Here is a 21348-nt window from a genome sequence, read left to right on the forward strand (position 1 = left end):
TTCAAAAAGATCAAAAAAAAAATTAACAAGTAGACCTTTTTACTTGATAACTAGTATTCCAACATTTGGATATACCACAATTTGTTTAGCCCTTAACCAGTCTAAGGACATTTAGGTTTTTCCAGTTTGGGGCAAGTATGAATAAAACATAAATATTCACATGCAGGTGTTCATGTGAACATATTTCTCTTGAATGAATCCCAGGGAGACAGATTAGTTGATTGTTTGGTAAATATGTGTTTAACATTGTGAGAAACAGCTAAATGGCTTTCAGACTGCTTTCTAAAAATGCTGTGCTATTCTGCATTACTATCATCAGTGTCTTGAGAGTTCCAAGTACTTTATCCCAATCGCCCCTCTGTTGTGTTATTCTTCAGAGACTTTTAAGCCTGGTGCAGCTAGACATGTCTTTGGTCACTTAAGCCATCTTGGGCAACATTGAGGAACTCTTGTCCAATAAACAAAACAAAAAAGTCATTCTAATGGGTGTACAGTACTGTCTCATTGTGATTTAAATTTACATTTCCATCATAATTTCATTGAGCATCTTGGTCTTCATTTGCCATTTAAGCCTTTTCTTTGGTGAAGTGACTATATAAATCTCTTTGTCCGTTTTATAATTTGGGATAGTTATCTATCGTGATCAAATTGTAAGAGTTATTTATATATTCAAAAGATAAGTCCTTTACCTGTATGTTTTCTATTTTGTCCCAATATGTTGTGTTTTCATTTTCTTTAATAATTTTATTTTTTATTTTATGTGTATGAGTATTTTGCTGTATGTATATAAGTGCACCCATTTTTACAGTGCCTGTGGAGGTCAGAAGAGGGCATCAGATCCCCTGGAGCTGGAATTACAGATGGTGGTTAACACTGGGATTCAAACCCGGGTCTCCTGCAAGAGCAGCCAGTGCTCTTAACCACTGAGCCATTGCTCTAGCCCCAGTGTTTTCATTTTCTTAACTGTTATTCAGTGGAAATTTTTAATTTTGAGGAAGTCTTAACAAATACTTACAATGACTTTTTTGTATCCTAAGAAGTCTTTGCATACACAGCATTTAGGATTTTCTCTTACTTGTTTTTGAGACATTTTATAATTGTCACCTTTAAAACTATTACCAAACTTGTGAAAAATAGGAACAAGGTTCATTGTAGTGCATATTATTCCAGCGTCATTTGTGAGCAAGACCGTCCTTTCATGATTAAATCCCCTGACTTGGTTAGCAAGAGTAAGTTGGATTGAGGCACTAATACTGTCTTGATCCTCTACCTTTTATAATAGCTCTATGTGTTTTATATGAGCCTTTCTACATGATCTTTTAAAACTGTTTCTGTTCCTTTCAGACCTTTGCTTTCCCATTGGTATTTTAGAATTAGCCTGTTTGTTTTTCCAGAAATGTAATGATGTTTTGATTAAGATTGCAATAAATCAATAAAATCAACTTGAGGAGAATGAACATCTTAATAATACTATTCTAACCCATCAACATCATACATATTTCTACTTATTGTCTATTGATCCATCATTTTTGTAGCTTTTGGAATACAAAATTATAATTATTTCTTCATTCATTTGTATATTTTAAGGGATTATTAGGTATTAGTGAAATTTGATACTTTTCATTTTCAGCACACAGCCAATTATTCCTTCTCTTGCTGTGCTGACTTTGCACATGCATCCTTTTTCAACATTCATTAGCTTAAAAACCTTTCTTTGTAGGTTTTTCGGGCATTTATAAATAATTATGTTACCTCCAGTTATAGAAAGTTTTACTTCTTCTTAGATATGATTGGAAATTGTTTGCTAATATTCTTTTAAGTGTTTTTGTTCTTATATTCACAGGGAATACTGGTCTGAAGTCCTTATAATATCTTCATTAGGATTTGAAATTGTGATAATTCTTGACTTCATACTATGATTTCAGTATCTCTTACATTTTCATGAATTTGTGGAAAACTGGTATTCCTTCCTAAAATGGTTGTCAGTCAATTTTCTTTTTCTGTCTATAATTTATTGCTTTTTATTGGGTATTGCCTACTTTGAATATGACAGTTTTTGAATTTCTGAATTGTTTTGTCTCCTGACAAAGGAATGTTGAGTTACTTTTGGCAGGTCCTGAAATTCTTTGGAATCATCTTGATTTTTGTTCTTACTTTGTTTTTTGAGAATAAAGCAAATTACATTCATTGAGGGCTAGTTTGGATTGCTATCTGGAAAAAAAAAAACAGATTTATGCAGTCATGAGAATATGCTCTCTCAAGTTTTGATACTTCCTGTTGGATTTCTTTTAGGATTGTAGGTCTGGTGTATCCTTCACTCAAGAGCTCATTTAATTGTATTTATTTTAAAGTATAGTACTTGGGGGGTCCTTATGAATTCCCTATGAAAATATCAACTTTTCCCAGTGCTTTCTGGCCAGATATAAACCAGTCCCATAATTTTATAGTAGTCTTACTTCTTTTTCTGATAGTTTTCTTTGCTTAGCCTCCTAAAAGTTCATCTTCATGTTCGCCATTTAGTATCTGAAAACACTTAGGAGACCCCTATGCAGGTTTCAGGAGGTGGTTCTGTCTTTTTCTGTCTTTAAAGGTATCATGTTCTGTAGATTGTCCTCTGCCCACAGTCTCTGTCTTCTCCTTTCTGAAAGATCCAGGCATTCTGCCTTGGGCTTCACCTTTCTAGTCTGGGTCTCTAAAGAACTTCCAGGCACAGAGCCCATTATCAGAGCTGTCACAGTTGTTTTCCTCTTCATCCACAGGGCTCTGTCACTTATCTTCTAATTGTCTACATGTTTTATGCAACTTTTCAGTCATCCAGTTGTTTCCAATGTGAATGTGTGTTCAGTATCAGCCATTGCATACCACTCCAAAGGGGCGGTCATGCATATTTTTAAGAAATAAAATAGGGCTGGGTGTGGTGGCACACGCCTTTAATCCCAGCACTCCGAGGCAGAAGCTGGCAGATTTCTGTGAGTTCAAGGCCAGTCTGGTCTACATAGTGAGTTCCAGGACAGCTGGGGCTACAGGGAGATCCTGTCTCAAAAAGACCAAAAAAAAAGAAAGAAAATTCAGCAGATGGACAAGCACTGGGGAATGGACAACACAGTGGACAGTAACAGGGATGACAGAGTACATGGGCTCCAGTGTCAGGGAGGGAGGAGGGTGCCATTTGGGAAGTAGGTATATAGATGAATAAGATTGTATGGGATGTTCTGTATGATATACACACAAAAATAATCAACAAATTTTTAAAAAAGACATATTTGAGGAGGAAGCATAAAATTTTACTTCATGTTAAATAGTAGAGGTGATAAACATTACCAGTGAAATTTACCTGATGACTTTATATCCATACTCAGGTACCAAGGATCCGAGTGTAAGCAACTGTGACTAGTAATAATCAGATAGATACATAGAGATTAAAGACACATGTGCAAACATCTAAGTGTTAGTAGCATTAAAAATATAGGAAACAGTATATTGTAAAATGAAATGGAGATCTTCTTTAAAGGGTAAAAAACAAAAGGTAAAAACTCATTCAGTTTTATTTCTTACAGGGTATATACTGAGTTCAGTATTGTATAACTGTGTTGATTCAACTGTGAACCTAAAAATTTATAGCCACTTTTGAAAAAGATGTATCCTTGCTCTGGAAATAATCACCTTTAAGACAAAGAAAATAGAAAGAGTGAGGGGAAACCTGTTTGCTAGGAAAAGGAAACAGAATGAAGGCATATGTGATAAGAGTCATGTTAGATAAAGTGAATTTAAAGCAAATAGCCTTCAGTGGGATACAGGAAAGCAGTTTAGAGTAAAACGTTACCAATTCATAGTGGAGCTCTTCATTGTACCAATTTATATCAGCGAAATTTATCATGTAATAGCTACGGAAAAACAAAAAGTACACATAAATGCAATTCTAGTAAGTGACTTATACATCTAGTTCATGTTTAATAACTCAGGCTCACTACTAAATATGGAAAAGCTGGTTAATTCACATTAGTAAGTTAGATTGAATTGACATAATCAAACTTTTTGTAAGTAGAGAATCGATAAATTCATAGAATATTTCTTGTAGCCACAAGAAAAAAAAAACAAAAGACAAGAAAATGTTTTATCATATTCTTTGACAATAAAACTTGAAGTTATTTACTGAAATAGGTTTTTCTTGGGTGTTCTATCACAGAAATTTTTACAACTTTTTATTCTTGTACTAAAAGGAAATCAGATCTGAAGTTGTGAAATTTCTAGAAAAATGAAAAACATATTGATTGGAACCTATTTGTCTTAATAAAAATACCCTTGAAATTGTAACCTTTTACTCTTAAATTACTGAAGAAAGAAACAAATGTGATTAAACATCTCGAGTAAGGAAAAACTGCCACCAAAATATTATTAAAAGAAGTTAAAACTATAAGCTAGCCAGCACAAAACAAATGCCAATAGCTTTGGCTAGTCAGGAGGTTGAAATAGGAGGATCACTTGAGCCTAGGAGTTAGGGACCATCTCAGGAGTAGGCCATTACTGTGACAGACTTGACCTTGGTGTTTTGGAGAGGATTGTAGAAGCATTTGGAAATTTGGGTTGGAAAAACCATTGAGTACTTAGAGTTTGTTGCTGTGGAACTTAGAACAATTATGCTGAAAGAGTTGTAGATGATGGACTCCTGGCTTTTGAAGCTTCAAAGGGAAGCAGAGACTATCAGGGCTGTTTATGGAATATTTTGAGTTGAGAATCTGTGGTTTCTAGTGGACTGGGGCTGAAGAATCAGCTGTGATTAAGAAGAGACCAGACCCACTGAAGTAAAACCTTTGTTTTACTGGGACAATTGATGCTGGTTAGCTGGGGCTGAAAAATCAGCTCTAAGTAACAAGAGATCAGCATCACTGTGGCAAAATCTTCTGGCAAGTATTTCCTCAGAGTCAGCACACAGAAGGTACTGTCAAGAGGGGGCCCGAGGCTCCATCTCAAGCTGGAAGCAGGACTTGGTAATGTGTAAGAGTCTCCTGCATGGTTCTGGTGTTGAAAGCATGAAAGGGTCACAGAGAGCAGCTGAGGCTTGGCACCCTGAGAGGCCAGGAAAGGTCATAGGTGAAAGTACAGCTTCAGTTGCAGTGAACACCCCAGGATTGAAGGGGTCATGGAGAGAATCTGAGGCTTTGCATCCCGAGAGGCAGAAGAGGCCATTGGTGAAGGTGCAACTTCAGTTTCAGTGGCGACCCCAACTTTTTGGACCATGGGATGACTACCAAGTGCAGCAGCAGGTGTGGAATGGAGCTGGCCTGGGTCTGTGAGATGAGCTGTGTGTGCTGTGGAATGCAGAGTCAGAAGTGGAGCTGCCAGAACCCTTTGGAGCCCAGAAGATTGTGAGTGAATCCCGCATGTCCAGCCTCGAGCTACTTTGCTGGACTCTGGTTTTGCTTAGGTGTGCCCAATTCTTCCCTTTGAAATAAGACAGTGCTTATTTCAGATTTTACAGGAGCCCACAGTTAAGAGACTTGTAAAAGAGACTGAACTTTTAAGTGTTTGGATTTTTTAAGGACTATGGGACTTTCAGGGTTGTACTGTCTTTTGTTGTGATATTAACATATCTTGGGGATAAGAAATGGAAAGGTTATGGTTTAACAGTGATGTGTTTCTGTGTCAAGTGGACAAGGAGTCAATTGTGCTGGATAGCTTTAGTGTCAACTTGACACATCTGGGTAAAGGGAGCCTCAGTTGGGGAATTTGCCTCCATGGAACTAGCCTGTGGCCATGTCTGTGGGGTATTTTCTTGATTTTTGAGTGATATGGGAAGGCCTAGCCCTCTGTGGGCAGTGCCACCCCTGGACAGGTTTATCTATTTTTGTATAAGAAGCAGGCTGAGCACAAGCCAGAGGACCAAGACAGTAAGCAGCGTTCCTCCATGGCCTGTGCTCCAGTTCCTGCTTCCAGGTTCCTGCCCTGAGTTCCTACCTTAGGCTCCCTGATAAACTGTGACCTGGCAGATATGAGCCAAATAAACCCTTTCCTCCCCAAGTTGGTACTGGTCAGAGTGTTTTGTCACAGCAATGGAGAAACAAATGAGGACACTGCTAAAAAGGAACCTCCCTTTAAAAGATACGGAAAACATTAGGAGTCACTAAAAAGATTTTCTTGGGCCCTGGCAACTTTTAAGCCCAAGACTATGTTCTCTAAGATACCTTAAATACTGACTTTCAAACTTGAACTTCTATCAGAATCAGCCAGGGAGATTTTTAAAGTACAAATTGAAGCCGGGCGTGGTGGCGCACACCTTTAATCCCAGCACTTGGGAGGCAGAGGCAAGCAGATCTTTGTGAGTTCAAGGCCACCCTGGTCTACATAGTGAGTTCCAGGACAGCTGGGGGTACAGGGAGACCCTGTCTCAAAAAGACTATTAAAAAAAAAAAAAAGTACAAATTGCTAGAGCTTGCCAGGAATTTGTTTTTCTTTCTTTTGTTGTTGTTTTGCTTTTGTTTATTTTGTTTTTGTTATATTTTTAGGGGTATGTTTGGTTGACTCATTTTGATTTGTGGAGATACGATCTCACTATGTAGCACAGACTGGCCTACAGCCTATGATGCTCAACCCCCAGAATGCTTTGTATGACCATACCTAGCATCAATTTTTTTTTTAATTTAGTGAAGACAGTATAAGTGAAGTTCAAGAACTTTTAGTGTGAACACACTCATAGGTAATGTAGCTGCTGCCCAGAGACCACATTTTTAAAAAATCACTGCAAACCTTTTTGTGTCCTTTGATTTGCAATGATGCCCAAATGTTTTGGAGTGGTACATGATACAATAAGTGCCAACCTATGTTTTTAAAAGGTGTTATGTGTTCAACAAAATAGCTCCATTATAAAAAAAAAAAAAACCATTGCTGCACTTAGAGAAGTGGATTTCTTATCAGGGAGAGGGCATCTGGGACAGGAAGGAAAATTCTCACTTACTGCATGCATGCCCTATTATACTGAAGTGCTTTTTGCAGTCTGTAAAAAGGAAAGAAATGCCTAAATTAGAAAGACAGCACAACAATGCCCCCCTCCCTCCAGTGGCAGAGTTTTCATTTAATTCCTAACGAGTGAAAGAGTTAAGGACATGAGAGATAGTAACATGGAGACTGTTGGAAGAACAGTGCTTCTGCCTCTGAGATACTGGTATGGAGCATGTGGACACCAATACTTAGCCATGGCAACTGGGAGCTGATATGGAAAGAAAATAAGTGTATCTGTAAAGATAAATTTAGACTCTATTATGTGGTGTTTCTGCTGCTTCATATGTGAGTTGCTTTATCAGAAAATTACGTTGTAAGCATATACATAACCTTAGTAAACTGAACCTCACTGAGCGTCTCTCCTCTCCGTTAACCTTATATACAACTCTAGACCTCATAAGTATTTTTAAAATCAGCTGACTAAAATTGGCACTTAATTTTTCTTTGTAAGTTATTAGTTCTTTATAGTGCTCTTAATGAGTTTCTCTGAAAGGAAGCCCTCTAAATCTTATAGGGTACTATAGCTATAATTACTGCTGTATTGTAACTAACCGGGGTTCTCATGCTCTAACACATTGTGATTCATCAAAATAATTCCTCCAGAAAGCTCCAGGTCTTCTGGTCAGAAAAACTCAGTTACCATGCAGATGACATGGCATAGTAGATGCTGTGCATTCTAGGTCCTGTAATTCTGCATCAATGTGGAAAGGTGACATCTGTCATACTTGGCCTATATTAGACATTATAGGAATTAAAACCAGAATTAAAGAGATCTATGAAAGAATAAAAAGAACATTGGACCTTATAAAGTATTCAGTAGTTACAGCCAGCTTTTATATGAGATGTGACTTCAGGCAGCACTACATTTCCCTGCTTGTCTGGGTCAATAACTATGAACTGGGAGGGCAGCAAAAAGAAATCATTTTTGTATCTGAAACATACTTTCTCCCAGGTAACTCATGTATGTATATTCTATAGACCACGTGGGGATAATAGTGCTTTGAGAGAGATGAGGCTTCTTTTACATGGTTGTTCTTTTACAAATCAAAATAGTCATGCAACAAATAAAAACAAACCTACAAAGTAGTTATGTAAGCCAGACTTTTGGCACACACATGTATCTCAACATTTAGGAGGCTGAGGAAGGAGGATCACAGCAAAGTCCAAGCTGGCCTGTTCTGTTTAAGAATTTCCAGGCCAGCCAGGGCTACATAGGGAGTCCTCATTTTTGTCTCAAAAAAAGAGAAAAAAAAAATTAGGGAGATAGCTCAGTAAAGTTCTTGTCACGTAACCATGAGGACCTGTGTTCAGTTCTCTGAGCCCAAGTAAAAAGCTGGACATGGGCTACAGAGATGGTTCAGTGAGCTAAAGCGTTTGTTCCACAAGAATGAGGACCTGAGTTTCGATCCCCAGACATGCGGTGTGAACAACTGTAATCCCAGTGGGGAGATGAGAGGCAGAGACAGGAGAATCCCAGAAAGTTTGTAGGGCAACCAGCCTGGTGTACACAGCAGACAAATGAAAAGGAGATTTTGTTTTAAACATGATGGAAGGTGATGGCTGACATGCAAGGTTGTCCTCTGACCTCCAGGTGCACACATGGCATGTGTGTTCCTAAATTTTCACATGTGCACACACACACACATGAAGCCAGGCGTGGTGGTTGGTGCAAGCTTATAATCCCAGCACTCGAGAGGCAGAGACAGGAAGATCCCTGGAACTGTGTGGTCAGCCAGCCTAGCGTACTTGATGAGCCCCAAGTCCATGAGAAATTCTGTCTCAAAACTCATGGTGGATGGGTCTTGAAAAATGACACCCAAGGTTGCCTCCTGTCCTCCATACAGGCATATACACATGCACATGTACATAACCACACACACACACACATACACAGACACACACACACACACACACACACACACACACACATGAATACATGATATTTACCATCTCATGAGAAATTATGTGTGATTATTTTAAAACATTGAGTTGTACTCTTCCACACGTAAGAAAACACTATTTCCTTGGTTCCTATATATTTGTCCTTTTTAAAACCATAAGACATGCATAAACATAGCTAAAATGGAGTGGCCAACTCTGCTTAACTCTGTTGTCTCACTTAGATACCCATGACACAGAAAAGTAATTTGCGATGATTTGACTTTTTTTCAGTCAAACTCATTGTTGTGTGACATTTCAGAAGACATGAACAAGATTATATTCGCCCAAGACAAGGGGAGCACTGCTGGCAGACCAAAGAAACGATTGTCCCTAAGTCTGACTTAGTGAGCCAGCAAGTTTATTTGATTACTTACAGGAGTGTAGGTGAGGGGTTACTTAGGAACACAGTCTTCTCGAAGGCAGCTGCATCACTAAATATCCCTCTCCAGCACAGCATGGGAGATGACTCAGGAAAGCTGCATCCCTGGTTGCAGCCAACTCCAAGAGTCTCTTCTTCCCAGCAGTTGTTTTATAGCTGGATGGAAGGTGTCTCATGAATTTTGTAGCTTTCTGAACTAATTCCATAAATTTCCTTAGGTTCCGAACTTCCTGATTCTATTAATTTCCTTAGGTTCTTCAGACTTATGAGACTCCTCTTTCCCTCCAGGAGGAAATGATTCTATTTGGATTTGAGGAAATATTTACACCTGACCTAGATGCCCAGTGTGATGGATGTAGTGGGGTTGAACACCTTTTTCCTTCTTTGAATCCTTTAAGGTTTCCCCTTTTTCTTCCTGTCTCTCATTCACTGCTCTTACTTCTTGTAGCTTGAGCTCCATCATACAGATATATTCAGCTTTTTATTCTGCTTCATTTCATTTTAGGTGCTGAGAATTGAATCCAAGCCCTTACAAATGCTAGGCAAGCACTCTACCACAATGCTACACACCAAGCCCATTTTTAGCTCTTGATTGGCTACATTAATGAAGAGGAACTAGGGCATATATAATCCCGAATGGTGGATAATCCAAAAGCCATTAATACTTGGCTTTGGAACGTATTTAGCGATGTTTTAAATTGTTTGTACCTTCCTAATTATATTTTGCTAATGTTGCCATTAGTTTCCATTCCCTGAACATGCCCAGGTTCTGTGATAGATTTAGTAGGGAGGGGGCACAGAATAGTGCAGAGTGACTGTAGGAAGCCAGATTGATAGAATTATTATTGAATTAAAAGTTTTTTTTGGATAGGTTCCATATTAATCACTGAAAATTGTGATTGTAACATCAGGTCTATGGTCTAACACAGTACTTGCTAAACAGTCAAAATTTTAAAAAAATATTTGGTGAAGATTTTCATTGTTTTTCATGATATCTTCCTTTTAGTCATGTCAGGGCTGATAATAGCACAGGAAAGAAGTCAGTGACAAGTGCTCACTTTGCCTTTTTACCTCTACCTCAGTGTTTAGATGCCCAGGTTAAACAGACATTGTTCTAGTGTGTTCCAGATTACAGAATGTTCAGCCAACAGTGCCGTGCAGACTTGGTTCTTCCAAGGCAAGGACTTGACCTGGGCACTCTTTAAGATGGAAGATGTGCTGGTCTTTTAAATACAGGGAGAATGTATATTCCTTTTAGGAGAATAAAACATTCCATGGTAATACAAAAATCTAAAATAAGAATGGTATTTATCATTCTTTCTCAACTGAACGTCCTTGGATTAGTTAAACTCTTCTTCAGGGTTGGCACATAAATAGATGTGAGGAAAGTGTGCTTTTCAGGGGAGAGGATTTATAAACTTGAATGCTCAAAGGAGTTCACAACTTGCTATTAATAATCTTGAATTTAAGACTCACTACTATATATTTTCCATGAAACTTTTTAAGTGCATGAAACACATCTCTAATGGCCATTGCTCTCAAACTTGTCTTCTCTTGGACTTCAGAACTCTCCAAGGAAGTAGTTTTGTGAATTTCTACAACTAGCCAATTCCAAGCTATACACAGGTACAGGCCAAGAAGCGAGGCATATGTTGAAAGTGATCAAGGCAAACCTGACAATAGGCCTACATGAGAAGCACAGGAAGCCAGCCTGCCATATCAGGACATATCAGTTACTGCTAGACCCTTCTCACCACCCTACCCCACACCACCCCACACACACCCTGCTTCCAAGAAAGGACCAACCAGAGATAGCCAGATGTGCTCTGAAGGTCACTTATAGGTGATCTCCACTTCAAGTTAGCCAGCCCCATGCCTCTTCTTTTTCTTTTCCTTTTTTTTTTTTTTATTATAACTTTCTTAACACTTCGGATTTTTGTTAAATACAAGTGGCTATAGTTGACTTGCCATAACAATCTCTAAAGAAATATCCTTTGCTTTTCTCGCTTTCACTATGCATTAAAATTTGAGAAGTTTCAGAAAAACTCCCTTATCCTGTAATTTATGTGTCAGCAGGACATCATGAGGCTGGAAGTAAACCACTGGAGAAATGTCTTTTAGAGTTTAGCTTTGTATTTATCCAGAATTAATATCTTTAAACCTGTGTTACATTTTTAGAGATAGTCATCCATCTGAGCAAGTTGATCATGTAGAACCTTTAGGCAAGAGTGGTTCATTGATAACACAGAATTGATACACAAAAAACGGATGACCATTTTGGCCAGGCTCCCAGTGTTACAGCTTGCACTTGGGCAGTGGGAAATTTCCACTTTGGGTCCTGGTGTTAACCATATTTTCTACTCCTTATGTGCACACGCCATTTTTCTCATAGATTCTCTTTTTGCACTTACTAAATATCTGTGCCCTGCTATGTCTTCCACTTTACTAGAGCAAATTATATGAAGTTGAGAAGGCCATTAACATGGGACTAAATACAAAGACCCTTGAGATCTGGAGATGTAACTCAGGGGTAGATGCATAGTATAGCATAGCATGCATAGTGCCCTGGATTCCTCCTTCAGAACACAAACAGAGGACCTCAAATTTATGAGTATTCATTAAACCTTCAAATGAAACACACACACACACACACACACACACATTTACTAATGGGAGAGAGAAGGAGCGCACACGTGTGTGTGTGTGTGTGTGTGTGTGTGTGTGTTTGTGTGTGTTACCGGTATTTAAACATGATGCATGCTAAAGAGGCCCTTCTAAGCTATATGATTGTTTAATAATTATATTTATTATTTTTATTTTTATTTTATGTGTATGAGTGTATTACCTGCATGTATGTGAGTGCACCTGTGTCATGCAATGCCACAGAGGTCAGAAGAGGGCTTCAGAGTCCCCTGGAACTGCAGTTAAAGACGGTTCATAGCTGCCATCTAGGTGCTGGGAATTGAACCCAGGTCCTCTGCAAGAACAGTCAGTGCTTTTAACCACTGAGCCATCTCTCCAGCCTCTATATATGACTTTTTATAATTATGTATATATGTATATCCCTCATAGTAAATGTTTAAAAAGCATTTACTTATTATTAACTTAGATCATACTATAAAATCAAAATGACCTAACTTGTCTTTTGCTGGGCCCTTTTCATATTTCTCTCTCTCATTTATTTTACAGAACTGAATATATGTAGAAGCTAATAGAATGCGAAAGAAAGTTTTACTAGCCATGGTTTTGTCCCAGTCATTAAATATGTGGTAGTCATTGGTCCAATGATTAAATATACAGAGGAAGCTAATTTAAAGATACATATCCAAAAGTAAGCTGGGGAAACAGAAATTAAAACTTCTTATTGAATCGTTTTCATGATGTTGTCTACATACAAGTTAACTCAATATTCCCTGGGAACTAGTTGAGAAAATATATATCAGTCCCTACCTAATCTTCTGTATCAGAAAGCTCTGGGAATGGGTCCTTCCCCTGAGGGATTCGGCAGGTCCTTCCAGGTGAGTCTGATATGTGTGCTAAAGTCAGCAGCTGCTGCTGTAGCTGTAAAAGAACACACTAATTCAGGCCTTTCCTGTCCATACAGAATAACATTTCACATCAGTGCATGGCACTTTGTAGGATCCCTGTGGCTAAAGCCAAAATATGTACTTTATTATATGTGCACATTACCTGCAAGTCTTATTAAAATGAAAATCCTGATCCAGGCAGACTGTTTTGAGAGTCTTAAGTTTCTGTCTGCCTAACAAGTTCCTGAGTGGTGGCCCTAGGATCACAGTTAAAGTAAAACCAGTGTAAAATTGAAGAGCGTCTCTGAGTTGGGGATATACAAAGGAGACTGTGAATCAGAAATGTAGAGGAAGGTCCAGGAAAGATAAGGAGCCTTGGTTACTTACTGTTTAGCATGGGAGCCAGCGTGCAGACATGTGAGCAGTGTAGAAGAGAATTCTGTGAGCCCCTAGGAAGTCTGTGCCAAAAAAAAAGGGGGGGAGAGGGGGGTATAAGGTCATTATCCAGCGAACCCCTGGTCCCAGAAAAGCTAACCTAAGAAGGAAAACACAGTTTTCTTGGTATGCTAACACCCTTACTCTGTACCCCTCACAGTCACTAATAACTTTAAGGAGCCTCTCATGTGCTGAACAAAGAGAAGAAACCAAAGCACACTTATCAACATCAGTAGCTGTGATTTCCTCACCAGTGCCTTTATTTCTGGAAAATGTACTTGGGAAACAAAATACAAAAGGGTGTGACACCTCCAACCATCAGGGCTACGAGAAACCTTTGAGCAGACACACGGGGTCAGGCACGTTGTAGGATAGGAAGGTAAAAGGATCCATGAAAAGTAATCCCAGAGCCTACTCAAAGCTATAGGCTAGAGTTTAGATGCCAAAGGAAATCAGATACCCATGCTTCCCTTTAGTAATGGGTTCCATCCAGCTCTCTTGATGACAGAAGACCAGCCTATGGAGTCTGACCCACCTCTCTCCCAGAACAAGAGTTTTGTTTCCTGTCATTGTTCTAGTTGAGATTAGCTTATGCAAACATGACTGGTCTTACCTTCACCACTAAATAGATTCTGGTATTTCTCAGCTTTCAATAATGTATAGACATGCATTGAGAGAGATAGTCAAAGCAAGTTCAAAGTGTTACTCAATGTGGTTAAGATCTCATCAGTACTTTAAATTGTCGATGGCAGCTAGAAAAAAAAAGTCACACTAGTTTAACTTTTTTAAAAATGAGTTTCAGACTAGGGAGGATAGGTACAATTATTTTTAGCAATTCTCTGCCTGTTTTAAACATTGTATTTGATAATTCCTTTTCCTGAAGGCAAAATGACAGAACAAAATCTATTTGCAGACTTTCTGAAAGTGAAAATTGTAATATGACTAAAACCCTGTTTACAAAGCCTGAAATTAATTTGCCCAATATTCAAATACCAACTGCATTTGAATCTTTTATGTCATTTATCAATAATAGTTACCTCTAAGTAATTTTCTCCAGGAGAAGCTAGGAAGCTCACTTGTGGCAGAGCCCAAGTACATGGTTGGATAGAAAAGGTCTTTCTCAGTGACTCTTATCCAAATCCCTCTTCAGTCAGGGCTAAGATTTATCTGCAACCTCTGTGGAGTGGGCAAGATGGCTCTCAAAGAGAGTCCTGTTACTACAACTGTGCAAGACTTACCATCCCCATTCACTTTATTTGAATTTGTTGCTAAGTTATATGTGCCAGAATTAATCTTTGGAATACTATACTTGTAGCAACAGGCATACCAATAAAAGAGGAATGTCAGGAAGTAAAGGGAAAGGGGGAGGAAGGATGGGAGAAAGAGTATGGATATGAGAATGATAAATAATATAATCTTACAACATATTATGGTCATCATTATGGCGAATGCTTCATGAGCTTGCTTCCTAAATCTGTGACGATTGGTATACAAGGCTGTACTTTCCATTTCAGACTATTTTCGCATTTGTTCTAATGCAAACAGATTACATTTGTTCTAATAAAACAGCTTAAAACACTTGCCATGGAGAATAAATTACAGTAGAAATGCATGGTAACTATTAGGAACTTACTTAGTTTGGGAATAAGAAACCTTCCTTGATAAAGGGCTGTGTACTACCCTCTGAAAGGAACAGTGAATTTTCCCCCAAAGTCAAAAATACCCTTTAATGGTTTCAAGTACATGAGCTTAGTGGTTAATATAGGAGTCACATTTGTTCCCAGAAAGGCATGGCTGTTCAACCCATGGTTCACAAGAAATAGAGAGTAAATTTGAATTCTTTGGGGGGGGGAGTGTCTCTGTGAGATAGGGTGTACCTGTAGCCCAAGCTGGCCTGGAATTCACTGTGTAGACCAGGCTGACCTGGAACTCACAGAGATTCACCTGCTCTGCCTCCTGAATGCTGGGATTAAAGGCATGTACCACCACACCTGGCAAATTTGAATTCTTTTAAGCACAATAACTGATTTGAAGTTCCTGATCTTCCTATTTTTACATTAGAGCTTGGTGAGTCCAAACAATTCAAAATTTTCCATAAAGCATACTTCAAATCCTAAATATTTTTTAAGAACTGAAATAATTGACAAATGGGGGGGGAAAAAAACTTACCAAACAGGTTAAGTATCTTCCAATAGTGTATTCTGCAGAAACTTTAGAAAAATAATTGGTGTGAAATTGGAGCAGAATTATTTATTTTGCCATTCATGTTTTGCTATTTTTTAAAAAAATAAGAATTAGAGGTGAGAATGCCTTGTGGCCCTAATTATAATTACTGAAATATTTGGTATAATTTTGGGACTATTCTCACAGAATTCAGGGTGTGCATAATCAAATCATTTCAAAAGAAGTACAAGGAAACTCAACATAAAAAGAACTTAAACCCAGTCAAGGAAGCATTCAACCTCAGATATTCTGGCTTTTGTTTGTACCTGATACTAAAGGAATTTGGATTCCTTGCTTATTCCATGATAGACATGGAATGTTTAAATTTGTTAACTTTTAAGAGTACAAATGAACAGAAACAAAACCAAAAATTAATATCATTGTGTTCTTTTATGATGACTGTGCCCTTGTAATGTTTGTTAAATTAGAATGAGTAACTTCCCTACAGTGCTTGTTGTTGTGTAGTTGTCGTACCTATGTCCAAAACGTACACAATCAGTAAAAGAAAAGAAAATGGAAATGAGGACTTAGGTTTTAAATGTCTTCATATATAATTCTTGTCATATTGAATTTAGGCTCTGTTGATTTAAACTTCGAGTTGGTCATTTTCCTGAGCTGATTTTTCTCTTGGTGGTTCTGTGGGTCATTCACCAAGCAATAACACCTCAGTAGTTAATGAGCCCCTGAGAATAGCAGCTTAATTACCAGAAATCTGAGATTCAGAATGATAACATAAAGCAGATACAGAACATTGTCCCGTCTGAGTGTCTTTTTGTTTACGTGACCAGTAACTGTTAAGCACATCTGGTAAATCGTGACTTAGTATATCAACACAAGTGGTAAAATACATGAACATAGCAGTCTTCAGGTGTAGCATGTGGAAAGCAAAATTAACAATAACCACACAATTAAACAGAAGCTATCTGTAAGGGGAAAGAAAGGTCTGATGGTACCTTAAATATAACTTAACACTCACTAATTTTTTTTTTTTTTTTTTTTTGGCCTTTTTGAGACAGCATCTCCCTGTAGCCCTAGCTGGCCTGGATTCGCTATGGAGACCAGGCTGGCCTCAAACAGAGATCCACCTGCCTCTGCCTCCCGAGTGCTGGGATTAAAGGCATGCGCCACCATGCCTGGCTCACTAAATATTTTTAACTGCAATAAAAGTGTGTTAATTGTAGATGTATCCTTTTGATAAGGCCTCTTTTTTTAGAGTAAGTTTTCTTTTCTGAGAATATAAAAGTTTACTAAAATAATTTCTTTGCTTTTAGTTCAGTGAAGAAAAAAAAAAAAAGAAAACCAAAATAGTACATGGAAGTTTTTGTTTTGAATGTATGTATGAACTAAATCTAACTTGTATTAAAGTGATTTTGTGGGTTTTTTATTTTTGTAATGTTCATAAAATATAATTTGGTGATGTTTAGATCCTCTCCCCTATCCATATCTCCTTTTACTGCCCCCCCCAAATTTAATGTATTATTTTTCTTTTTATTTACTATTTTTATGTGTATGCATGTATTGCCTGCATGTAGGTAAATGCACCCATGTCATGCAATGCCTGCAGAGGTCAGAAGAGGCCATCAGGTCTCCTGGAAGTGGAGTTATGGACAGTTGTTAGCTGCCATGTGGTGCTGGGATTCGAACCCAGGTCTTCTGCAAGAACAACCAGTGTTCTTAACCACTGAGCCATCTCTCCAGCCCTAATGTAGTCTTCACATACACACACATACACACACACACACACACACACACACACACACACACACACACAGTGCAGCCCTACAGCCATAGAATCTGGTTTGTGTCCTTCAGTATGGGTCCATCCACTAGAGCCTATTAACCTACCGAGTCCTATCCCTGTAACAGACTGTCTCTCCACCCCCCAGTAACTTGCCAAAAGTTCCTTAGGTTGGGTTGGGATTCCTTACCCACTTCCCCACATCTGTGCTGGTATTTTGTCTGGTTTGAGTTTGCATGGGTCTTACACATACTGTCATCATTGCTGTGAGTTTGTATGAGTAACTGGCCAGCTGTCTGGAAAACTCTGCTTTCTTGTGGTCAGTCATCTACCACCTCTGGCTCTTATAATCTTTCTGCCCTCTCTTCCATGATGGTCCCTGAGCCTTGGGAAGCAGAAGTTTAAAATAGGTGTCCTGTTCAGGGATCAGCACTCTGCAGCCTCTTATTCTCTGCACATTGGCCAGCAGTGTTAATCACCTTTTGCTATATAAGAAAACTTCTCTGATGAGAGTTAAGAGATGCAGTTATCTTATGTATAGATGTTGCATTGTAGATACATATTAGATGCACTTAGGGCTAAGTGTCTCACAGACACTTATTCCCTGCATTTGACCAGTTGTGGAACTCTGTAATAGTCTCCATCTGTTGTAAAAAGAAGCATTTTTGATGAGTGGTGAGAGTTACACTTGTCTGTAAACATGAGGATGCATATTTAGAATACAGTAAGAAATTACATTGGTCTTAGGGATATGGCAAAAGTAGGCTTTTCTCTAGAATCTATGACCTCTCCAGCCATGTGTATTTGGCTGTGTTTACTAATTCCTTGTTAGTCCCATGTCATTGCTTTAGTCGTAAGATTCTTCTTGAAAAATTTAAGAATTTCTCCTCAATTTTCCTATATTTTTATAAACACAAGAATATTGTATTTTGCTTTATTGTTGTTACATGTACAAATTATTAAGTCTTACATAAAATTAATACTGGGCTGGCAAAATGACTCAGTGGATAAAAGCACAGCACGAACCTGATGATCTGAGTTTGATCCCTAGATCCCACAGTGGAAGGAGAAATCTGTCCACCCCCACCACACACACAAATAGATAATAAAAAATTTTCTAGAAAGTGAACTATGCTACATATCCAGTAATAAAGATTTTTTTTCTTGTCTGTTTCTGAATTTCCCCCACTTCTTGAATTTGTTTTAAGCCATCATTACCAAGATCAATTCCTGTGTTTCCAGTGTAGCTCTACCTGTGCTTCTCAGTGCTGTGACCAGTAGCTTTACAGTGCCTTAAACAAGACCTTGGTAGACATCACGTAGATCACTTAGTGAAGTGTGCCGAGAGCTCTTTACAAAGAACTTTTCAATCTCCACCTCCCTATTCCACTCCTCATCCCCGCTAAACCTCCCCACTATGTGACAACGTGTTAATTCCAGGTTCTTGCCCTAGAATTATTTAGCAGAGATTCTGGCAAAGTAAAACAGTGGAGGAACATGAAGTATTTGTAAAGCAGCACATTAAGATTACACATTAACCATAAAATTGTAAAGAACCGCATTCTGTTTAGTTTTTGAGATGGGAAATATGTGGACAGTTTGACACAGAAGGACATTGAGAACTGTCCTATTTGGTGTAATAGGCTAGAAATGGCAGTTGGCTCATGCGGTGCTGCAGTGGAGAAAGCTTCGTTCAGGTGTCTGTGGGGTTGTTAAGAAACTAAAGTACAGCAGAAACTAAAGTAAAGCAGGATGTTTTACGAGAAGTTTGAGCAATAGTTTCCATAGAAATACATAAATTTTTTCTAAAAAACAAGCTTGCTTTCTTCTTTATTTTTAAACACTGTGAACCAAACAATATGCCTGTCAGAAAAGAACAGGAATCTGACTTACACGGACTGCTAAGGAGCGTAGTACGGCACGGTCCACGCCGTGTGTTAGCGCTCATTTTATTTGTCGGTGTACTTTTCTTCCAATTGTGTCACTTTGAATGACTGTGAGTGAACACATTCTAAAGGTTTTAGACATTTAAGAATGCATATATTTATATATCCTCTGTCTGATACCCAGGATACCTTACTCCATTTGTTTGTTGCTTTGTCTACCACTGATACTCCTGCAAGATGATTTAACTATTTGTAATTTAGAAGAGTAGCCTATTTAGTCACATTTTTTTTTCTTCTTGGAACAGTAACTATCATTTTCAATTTGTAAGAATTAGAAGTACATAAATTTTATGTATAGCCACACCTTATTTTAGTTGTACACTAAGATTTGAAAGATAGGTAAATTTCAGAATATATAACATTCAAAAAATACTTACCTTAGCATTTCATTTTTTCATGGAAAAAATGGTAATTGCTGTAATTGAAAAATCAGTCTAGAATAAAATACTCTGAAAAAATACTCTAATTTGATAATAAGTATTTGATAATAAGTATTGATAATAAGTATTTGGCCAGATGATCTTTAATAAACTGCAGTGATACATATATATGGCTAGACACTGTTTATCACAGCTTTGTTACCTCCTTAACTGTAATACTCCAGAAGCAAAATATTTGATTTTCCTTTGAGTTTCTTCCCTTATTAACTCCCATGTGGTTATATTTGGTTTCAAATTGTATAAAGGAAGGTCTTCACTAATCTTTTTTAAAATTAATTTTTAAAGAATTTCTTTTATATTTTATAGCAGAAATTTTGAATTTCTAATTCTCTGCTATACATCAGACATAGAAGCCTTGCTGAAATTCTTTAGTAAAACAGGCTAATTAAAAATTTTGTAATCCTATTAAATAAAATTAGATGTAAATGGATCAAAGCATAGCAAACCAAACTTTAGTTTCTTGAAAGGATTAGGTGTAAATTTCATAATTATGAGTTTTGGAAGCTAAGGTTACACAATTACGTACCAATATTTGGCATTCTCATTACTGATGGCTGTTCTGTATTCCTTTACCTGGTCAGAGAAATCACCGTGATGCGCACTCCCAGAAAGATAGATTGACTGATTAGATATATTTGTCTAAAGCCAAAATATGTTTTTACTATATTTTCCTTTATAATAACTATTCCTGACCCTACCTCCAACAAATATTTAGGGCAACTACAGTTCTGACTACATACTTGTTCTCTCTTTTTGTAGGGATTTGTGGTCTCTATTTCATATGAACATTTTCTCTTGTTTCTAACTCTCATGCTTATGTTAACATGTATAGGAATAGTGTATTTTGTGTATATGAGTGTTTTGCCTGCATGTGTGTAAGTGCACCATGTGTGTGCAATTGCAGGAAATTCAGAAGAGGCCATCAGATCTCCTGGAACTGTAGTTAAGGACAAGTGTTAGCTGCATATGGGTACTGGGAATTGAACCCAGGATGTCTGTAGGAGCAGCCAGTGCTCTTAACTGCTGAGCCATCTCTCCAGCCCCTAGTATTGAACCTTTTCAAAGCTAAAACCCTAGATTTTAATGTATTTTATCTTTTATAAATAATGCTTGCTCAAATTTTAATTATACTATTTTAATATATAGTATTTTCTCACTGTACTCAATTAATAAATTACCATTTTTTTCAGTTTCATGAGGAAAAGATCACCATCAGAGTCCTGTTTTCTAAATCTGTGTTTGGTTTCTGTGCAGACGTTGGGTACGGCTGCTGTTTGGGAGAGAGTTCCCTCTGCAGGATCTCCTGGTGGTCTGGGATGCCTTGTTTGCCGACGGCCTCAGCCTGAGCTTAGTTGACTATGTCTTCATAGCAATGTTACTCTACATTCGAGATGCTTGTAAGTGTTTGACTGCCCACACTTGACTACATTGTCTGATTTTTCAAAAAATGTTTTGCCTTTTTAGTGCAGGAAACTTGGTGAAATGTCAATTTAAAACACTGAACACCTTTCTGTTAGTGAACCATGTACATATTGGGAGAGGACTGATTTTATCCTCAAAGAATTAGGATATTCTTTAAAACAGTTTTTATAAACACTTTAGTCCTGCTTTAATTCCCTCATTGCACACAGTTTGTGGAACACATTTAAAAGCCAGCATTTCAGATATGTTTAGAGCTCCACCTTCTGACACATTTTGAGTACTCAAGGATATTTATTAGAGC

The 21348-nt window shown here is 37.8% G+C and overlaps 1 protein-coding gene across 8 annotated transcripts in view; it reads left to right on the forward strand.

The window, feature by feature from the left end:
- Positions 1 to 21348, forward strand: part of Tbc1d5 (TBC1 domain family member 5) — a 545935-nt gene that overhangs the window by 389536 nt on the left and 135051 nt on the right. For all 8 annotated transcript variants that reach the window (XM_029554511.1, XM_017802415.2, XM_029554510.1 and 5 more), the window contains one exon: positions 20880 to 21022. In XM_029554511.1, coding sequence (XP_029410371.1) covers positions 20880 to 21022 — 143 coding nt within the window. The remainder of the gene's footprint in view (positions 1 to 20879; positions 21023 to 21348) is intronic.

This window comes from Nannospalax galili, unplaced genomic scaffold, assembly GCF_000622305.1.
Source record: "Nannospalax galili isolate Female #2095 unplaced genomic scaffold, S.galili_v1.0 scaffold364, whole genome shotgun sequence".
NCBI lineage: Eukaryota > Metazoa > Chordata > Mammalia > Rodentia > Spalacidae > Nannospalax > Nannospalax galili.